Below are 9,091 nucleotides of genomic sequence, written 5' to 3'. Positions count from 1 at the left end.
TAGGAGTTCAGTATGAAATAACCTTTTATTTCATTTACATGAACTACAAAAACACTATGGTTCTGCTTTCAGACATTATAGAAATTAATATCAGCTTTAAAAGTATGTGATACATGCAAAAATACCATTTTAACACGAAAAAAAAGAGATTTTCACCACAGATTTTGTAACAAGATTTGCATATGCAATACATGGAACAATTTAAAAATCATTTTGATGCATTATGAATTGCCTGTAAAAGAACAAGTAAGTGAGGACATTCTCAATTTTGGTAAATATTTATAGAGCCAAACAATATGAAGTATATGTAACAATCAAATTTCTAGTGAAAATGTGTGCAAGAAGGTTTATTTTGAAAGGAAAATTCCTACTCCCAGTGTCATACCCAATTAAATTCTCCAGGTAATGACCCCATTTGCATAGAGAACTGAACCCACAAGTGGGAATTTTAATGGGCACAGCACCTGAGTACATTAATTGAGAGTGACACTACTTGAACTAGTTTTGTGCTTACCCCACTGAAAATTCTACTCATATTATTTTTAATGTCAAGCTACAAGTCAAATTTCAAGATGATGGATTTGTTCTTTTTTAAGCATTGAATTTGAATAAAAGGCGGCTTTAATTCTGTTATGCATTGCATAGCTTTAACTAATATGTAGTTCTGATTCTCACCATTACTTCATTTTTTCAGTGATTGGAATTTAATTTTATTCATTAATTTGCAAATAATTAGATAGAAAATAATGCCTTCTGCAGCTAAATTGCTTCTGGATTGCTGTTTAATGTACTTTAACCAGAATATGTGTTACAGTTAAGCTGACATAATAGTTTACTAAAATGTAATTGTGTAAATATGTCTAATTACTCCTTCTGAAGAAACAAGAATGAATATAAAATTTCAGTCATGGATATCCTAATTTTCTTACACTTAACCCCATGAAAGCTTGGTAGTTGCAAAGCAGATTACTGAGGCAGAGACAGCAGTTGTCAAGAGTAGTGGGATCCTTGTAACACATTTCCTTTTATCCTTCACACGCTACTTCTAATGACCTTGAAGTTATTGTGGATTCTAAACCACTGCTGTTAGTCTACATTAAATATGTAATCAAGGTGTCTCCTCCTCACATGAAGAAACAGACAAATTTCCTAGGGAGGAAAGAAATACTGTGTTGTTTAATACATTTATTCTTTCTAGCTTGTTCTTAATTAGTCCTCAGTAACTGAAGGTAGCTCTGAATCAAAAAACTAGAGCATATATATATATATATATATACACATATACACACACAGAGATATATATATATACATATATTTCCACTCTCAAATGTGATAGTTTGAAACTAACATGCTAGTTTATTCTTGTAAGCAGAACTATTTTAAAGATTTTCAGTTTGAAAAATTTTGCAGAATCCATCTTGATAGAACTTCTGGCACTTTATTTGAGCAAGACCTAATCAATTCATTTTCATTTTCAAATATTTCAACACTATTGAGCTTCAGTTATTTAGATGCCAAGTCCAAAGTTCCAAAGACATCACTTTTACAAGTCTCTTTGACTAGAAGTTGCATATAGCAGAGAACATAGAAAATATGAAGAAACAACTTACAATGCAACATGTATCTTGATATTGTCCCAGACTTGCACAATGAAGACCCTTTCAATTCTCTTTGAACCAAAATTTAAAGGAAAACAAAACCAAACATATTACATTGCAAAAAACCTAAGGAAACAAAGGTAGGCACTGCGAATCTCATGCCTCAAAAAGTAGGATTGTAACATGAAATATATTGGAGTACAGCATATTCACAGTGTGGTCACTTTGTGCAACTTGGAGATGAGACAAATTTCTGAATCCTACATCACTGATTGAAGAGGAATTGTGTAGTGCTTGGGCACCAATTACATACCCTACTGAGATGATATAAAGAGCCCCAATTACAGTGGAGTACTTTGTCAGTTAAAATAGCATAATGCATACCAGAATAAAAATCAGTAGGGCACTATAAAATGTATAAAAGGTATTATACAGTCTTTCATCTTACATTCCATTTTTATGAGTACTGAATGGTAATGTACTAACAATTGCTATAATATGCATGCATAAAATAAGAAAACAGGATTGTACACAGTGTTTTATGAAGTGTGCTGAACTGATAGGAGAATTGGAATTGTTCAGACTGGAAAAAGGAGCTTTTGGGTGGCCTAACTGCAGTCTTCCAGTTACCTGAAGGGAGCCTAAAAGGCAAATTGAGAGAGACTATTTACAAGGTCATGTAGTCATAAGATGAGGGAGAATGGGCTTAAGGCTGAAAGAGGGGAGGTTTAGATTAGATATTGGGAAGCAATTCCCAATGTAAAGGTGATGAGGCATGAAAACAGGTTGTCCAGAGAAGTTGTGGATGCCCCACCCCTCTAAGTGTTCAAAGCCTGGCTGGATGGAGCTCTGAGCAACCTGATCCAGTTGAAGACATCCCTGCCCATGGCAAGCAGGTTAGAATTATATGATGCTTAAGGTCCCTCCCAGCTCAAGCCATTCTATGAACCTATGATTAAAAACCACAAAGACATTAAGAACATCTAATCTAATTAAACATCTGCTTGTTTTACAGAATGATAATTCAGAGAATGTTCTCTCTCCAACTATACTAGAAATAGTCCATCATATTAAAGATTTCTAAAGGTGAGAAAACCCATCCTTTTATGACACTAGCACCAAATCATTGGTAAATAGCATAAGCAAGTGTTTAAGAGTAGGCTAAAATTAGTACAAGCAACCAACTGCACGTTCAAGTGCATTGAGCACAGTCAACAAGTGCATCTTGGAAGTGAGTGCAGCTTTTACTTTTACTGAACTTCTTTCATGGTTAAAATTGAGTTAAGGTCTCCCTGCTCTCTTTCGAAGTGCTAAGAGCTGGCAAAAGATTCAGAAGGTAAGGGAAAATGCAAGAATAATGTCTGTAGGTTTCTAGAGCTACTACTGTTACCATCAACACAATGTGGAGTTTTCCAGTACGTGGTGTATGCACTCAAAGACTAAGACAATACACTAGGGAGATACTTCTCTAATGTTTAACTTAATTTTGGTGCCAAGAGTAAGATTTCAGATACATCATTCATTCTATGTTCTGTTTCCTTTTAGAAAGTTACAAGACTGAAGACAATAAAAGCATTAACATGGAGATACATCAATACAATTGGCACTGCTCCCAAGAATATACATCAAATATTGCAACCATTAAGTTAATGTGAAAAGAGCATAAATGTGTGAAGATCAGAAAATTTTCTCTTTTAGAATATTATAAAATCAGTGATCCATCTAAGTCAACATACAATTCTTAACATGAGAACTATGATTGAAATAGAGCCATTATTCAATCCAAAAGCACCTGAATGTTCCTGATCCTTCTTTACAGGTGCCATCTTTTTCTACAAATCTTATGTATTATGGATACTGGCTAGACCAACTAAAATAGGTGTCAAAGGATGCTATTTTTTCTATGCATTTGTAAGTTCTTTTACTAAAACAATTATTTTGGTGCACAGTCTCAATGCAAGACTTCATGATAGACACTCAAACACAATTTCTGCCAGTTTTATCATCTTTCCTCTGTAATGGCCAGAGAAGCAAGTTTTTTTGACCCTCTGTGGTGGTATAGATGTAGAAAAATTAGGCAAAAGACTGCAGACATGCAGTTAGTGCAGTTTTAAGGTATTATAAGGATTCTCACACTTAGCTTAAGCTGACATGAGAAAAAAATAATATGAATACTAAGAACCAATTGCACTCTTAATTCAGCTTGTTTTTAGTAAAGTGAAGACTTGCAATGGATGTATTAAAATAACTTTCATTTTGATAAAATTTAATCATTACTGTAATTTCATCTAATTTATCCAATTTCACCAAGGAATGAATTTTCCCTCTTAATGACAAACTTTTTTACTGCTGGAGGTTCATGCTAGCACAGCTTCTAGCACCTGAGTTGGCTCAGCTCCACCTGTAAGACAACTTGTACACCGGTTCACCCTCTGTGCAAGTCACCCAAGGGTTAAAGTAGAAGAAAAAACACAAAAATACATTAAATTATTCTGCAGAGGAGTAACAAGGCAAGACTAGAAAAAAGTGATATCCAAAAGTTTCAAAATAAAGATCTTTATTTCAAAATAGTGTTTGCAAGTAGCGCATCCAATTGATATAAAGTACAAACATCATGTCTTTCAAATGGGCCAGTTTGCAGAACTATAAACTGAAACACTGTACAAGTTCACAAGAACTATTATAAAATAGACAATTAAATTCTAATGTTTTCATTTTATTTAAACTCTATTTTCACATTTGACTTCTGATTCTGCTTTTTTAATTACACAAGATGCTTACAAGACTGATTATAGAGTGAAAATTACAAAACAGAACTTAAGGATGTAAATACAGAGAGGAATTCCTTAAACTACAAGCTAATTTTCTCTGCTACAAAGATATATTTTTCAAAAGTGCTAATATCTCTATGACACACAGTAGCAGACTACATTTAAATGTCAAACAAAATACATAATTTTTTATTTTCTCAATTGTCTTTAATACTTTGATACTTCTAATCATTATGAGGTTTAATAACACTATTTTCACTTCCTTGTATTTCACAAAAAAGGTGGGAAAAGACATATCTGTGTGTGTATGTCCAAGTGTGTGAGAAAAAGTACATACACATATGCATGAACAAGGTTCTCAGAATTATTGCTTTTATAATTTCAATAAATCAAAAACCCACTAAGTTCCAGTAAGTAGATACAAGGCCTTGTGCAGGACAAACTCTGTAGATAACTTTTACACAGGAAAATAACTCCCTACACTGGTATTTTTAATTTATTTTAACCATATCAACCTGTAGTAAAAGTAATTTTTAGTAAGATCTAGCATCCACTTAAAGCATGATACACAAATGTGCATTTTCCAAGCAGAGACCTGAACCTGTTCCAGCAGGGCATGGATATCGGGGCAGGACAAGAGACGGGGAGTCCTCTTCTCTGTCCCAAAAGCTCCATCAGACAAGAAACAGCCCTAATTCACCTCTGTGACCAGAAGGACATGAGGAAAAACAGTTCATGGAGCTGTCTAGCCCCAGAGAACATGTTCCCACAACCACGGTGTCAACCACACACCTGCAATGGACAAAGTACTGTCTAGACTTTTTCCAAGGTGCATTGAGTCCCAATGCTCACTGTGATGCCCCCAATTTCCCCAGAGGCATTATGCCTTACAAAGACAAAATGCCTCCAGGCAATGCCACTCAACCAAGGCACCTCTTTCCCCTTCCCAATGTGGTTCAGCCTTTTAGGAGTCATAATTGAGCCCCATGAGCCTGATTCTGAGCACTGGGAATTTATCAATTTAACTATATTATTCCTTATTAGCCTGCCTATTACCATAATATTTTTGTGCTCTCTAACTGGAATTTAACCAACAAAAAATTCTGACATGAATGGAAATGCACTTAGTTTATGGAATACAGATCAGAATCTGGCCCATTATATGAAAGAAAAAAAACCCATAATAAGAATAATACTTGTAGTAACTATCAAAAAAACAGATTAGGAAACCCTCTGAGGGTGAATCTGCATTGCATCAGAATACACCACAATATTGCATATGCTAAGGCAAAATGTAACACTTCCCAGCTCCCTAGCAGAGTTAAGGATTTGGCTTCAGTGATAACTCGCAGTAGTAGGCACTACTAGTCAGTGTTCACAAGAAGAAGCTTTGGTTAATATCAGACCTTTTGTCGACTTAGCTTCACACTCCTGTGATCTTTAGCTTGTCACATTTGCATAAACTGAATTCACCATAGTAGAAAGAGACATTTTTGGCCAATTCCCTCAACACACATGCTATTGGCTATTGATGACTCCTGTAACAAGAACTGAATTTAGGAGATCTACAAATCTATGCTCTACAAATGGAATACTTGGTGTGTAAACAGGAAAGATTGTGAGATCAAGATGTGTGGGTGGTTTACAAAGAACAGTTTGTGAGCTACAGACATGGAGGGTAGAAATTAGAAAAATGGTAAAGAAAATGGGTAGACTAATTCCCTAAATCTGGCAATGCCACAAACCTCTTTATGTGTTCCACAATTACAAATACAAAAGAGAGATATTTCTTGGAAAACCTTAATTGCGCAACAGTGAATATACAGTTATGTCCAACAGATCCTAACTGCATTTTTCAAATACTTTAAATACCAGTCCTTTTATTTTTAAAGCATATAATATATTTTTAAATGATCTTTTTTTTACACAGTTATTTAAAAATAACATTTAAAATGTATCTGAGAATAAACATTTTTCACTTGCTTTTGCATGTAAGAATATGAAAGAATTCCTTAATAAAGTCAATTTAAATTTGTTTTTATGCCTTGTTTAAGTTCTACTACCCTCTGTAGATCTTTCTTACACCATAAAGAAATACATAGTAAGTTATGTAACACTGGCTCCAAAGCCACAAACAGCCATGACCAGGCCACTTTATGCACTGGTTTAGATACTTGATTCTTATTCTTCTAATAATTTTCCTCTTATAGCCAATTTTTGAAGTATCGTTAGTCTATTAGTTGGTTACTCTGAGGATGTGCTTCATGTCTACACAGATTTCCAAAGTCTCTTTTAACAGAAAGCATTTCAAGTAATAATAGTACTGAACTAAAATGATAAGGTGTATATTCTGTCTTGATTGATGACAAAGAAATCCTGGTACTCTTCTAGCCCAGGGCAAAACTTATTTTTGACTTTAGATTGTCAGGTAATCTCAGCAATGGAAAATACCAGGAACTGCTCTCTAATCAATGAGATATTCAAAACAAAAGACATATTGCCGACATGACCATTGTAGCAAAACCAGTGGAAGATTTCTGATGCTGGCTTTTGAATTAAGTTTAAAACAACAGAGCAAAGTTGCTTTCAACCCAAAGAGAGACAAATAGAGATATCTTGATTTTCAGAATGCCTGTAAAGGCATGTTATGCATGGACGCATTTGAGTGTTTAAACATTAAAGTAGGTAAAGGCAAATACTTAAGGTTTGCCTTGCAGTCTCTTCTCTGACCAAAACCTATCACTCGATTCAAATGGGAATTTTGCCTTCGTATGGCCTGCAATATCAGGCCTATAATTCACTTTCAATAAACTCTTCCATTTGCAAAGCCAAAAGGAAGCTGGAATGTAGCTTTAGTTTCACATACAAAACTATACAATTTGTGTTAGAATACAGATTTGAGGATTGCTTTTTAAAAAAATATTTATATAAAGGGAATGAACAGTGCAAGTGTGAAAACCTTACCTTGTCTTTCCTCAAATTTATTAAAGAGAAGCTCTCCAGTTTTATAGAGAATAAAATAGAAAGGGATAAATATTTCACGATGGGAAGCAGATCCCACAGCATTCCATGCAGATCTCCAAGCAGTCGGAAGATTCACAACAGGCGTCCATGATGCCACAGTCCATGTCACAGGGGCAGTTGCAGTCGTCCCCCACCTCGTCCCCGCAGCAACAGCAGCACGCTTCCGACGAGCAGATGCCACAGGACGCTTGTCCCAGAACAATGTTGCAGAGCGTGAGAAATTCACAGAACAAGCAAGCCAGGATACAGTGAACACAGCAATCTTCATATGTAATAGTTCAGTAGCGTGTCGGGAGCAAACAAAACAATAAAAAAAAAAAAAAAGGCAAAGAAGAAAAGAGAAAATCATTAATATGTCATTCTAAATCCAGATACATCACAATGTCAAGTAAGCAGCTGAATGAAAATGGTTTGGAGTAGACATAATCTAAAAAAACCCTCTTCCCATCTTCATGGTCACTTCTGCAGCTCAACTCATCTCCAACTCTGTGTGAGTTTCCTGTCACCACTTCACTTCATACAAATCCCAAGTACCAAACTGCTCAGAGCTGCTCAGATCAATCTCCTTAGTCATTTATTATGTAAAATATCCATATCTATTATCTTCATTTATACATTCTTACACAAACTGATAAAAATAATTTTAAAAGCAACTAATGAGGGAAACTACCTAAAATAATTTCCAGCCCTTCCCAGTTCATCTCACCTTTCTGAAACTATTTTGTTTGCTCAATACATGTGAAGGAAAATGAAGGAATTGCCTAAACATTGTTGAGTTTTTTACTGTTCTTTGCACACACTAAAACCAGCTTAACTGCATGCTATATGCATTTCTTACTTTCAACAATATATAAAATATTCAGTCAAAATACAGATTCTTCCCTTCCTTTAATTTTAGATTAATCTACTTAGTACATTAAAAGAATTGCTAATTCAATCTTCAAGAGTTCTTAACTATACCTGAACATCAATAACCAGCTTTTAGAAGTACTACTAAATTACATAGATAATTAAGGTGTCCCACAAACTATCTGCAAAAAATATGGCACCCAAAGAGTAAATATATGGAATAACTTTAAACAATAATACATCCATGAGACATGACAGGAAAACAAGGACTGGAACTAAACATGTGCCAGTGAAAAGGAGACTGCAGGATTGTGGGATATACTCTATTTACATGATGTGTATAAATTCATATGTATAAACATATTTAATTTGTCAGAGGCAGTGAATAGTCATTCAGAAACAAAACATTGAAAATACAAGATGTGTTCAGGATGGAGAAATAAATTTCCTTCCTAGCCTCAGCTTTTGTTCTTTTTACTGCCTGCAAACTTTGAACTCTTTAGCCACAGCCGGGTGAAGACTGGAAAAATGTTCTGGGGGAAATATCCTGCAGAACCTCACCCTATCTCTTGCCTCTTGTAGGACAGTCGAGTCCTACAAGTCCCTACAAGTGTCCCCTATGAGAGTCTGTTAGGAACAGCAGGATATTGAGCTATATGGACAGTTTGTCTAAGCACCTACAGACATTCCATTCTATAGAGGTTAAGTTCTCACAGTTCGCAGGCTGAAGACTGCTGTCATAGGGGAAAATTTGCAATTACTTGCAACAGCAATACTATTATCAGGCCTTCTAACCAAATTTATAAATGTTAAAAATTGTGCAGTAGCCATGACAGGTATGTTGATTGA

General features: G+C 35.0%; 1 protein-coding gene across 2 annotated transcripts in view; it reads right to left on the bottom strand.

Annotated features, from left to right (window-relative positions):
* Positions 1-4,138: 4,138 nt before the first annotated feature.
* Positions 4,139-9,091, bottom strand: part of MDFIC (MyoD family inhibitor domain containing) — a 50,357-nt gene continuing 45,404 nt past the window's right edge. For both annotated transcript variants that reach the window (XM_058022405.1, XM_058022406.1), the window contains exon 5: positions 4,139-7,655. In XM_058022405.1, coding sequence (XP_057878388.1) covers positions 7,408-7,655 — 248 coding nt within the window. In that variant the 3' untranslated portion in view covers positions 4,139-7,407. The remainder of the gene's footprint in view (positions 7,656-9,091) is intronic.

The sequence above is a fragment of the Melospiza georgiana genome, chromosome 4 (assembly GCF_028018845.1).
Source record: "Melospiza georgiana isolate bMelGeo1 chromosome 4, bMelGeo1.pri, whole genome shotgun sequence".
Classification (NCBI taxonomy): Eukaryota; Metazoa; Chordata; class Aves; order Passeriformes; family Passerellidae; genus Melospiza; species Melospiza georgiana.
This window is presented reverse-complemented; position numbering and strand designations above follow the sequence as displayed.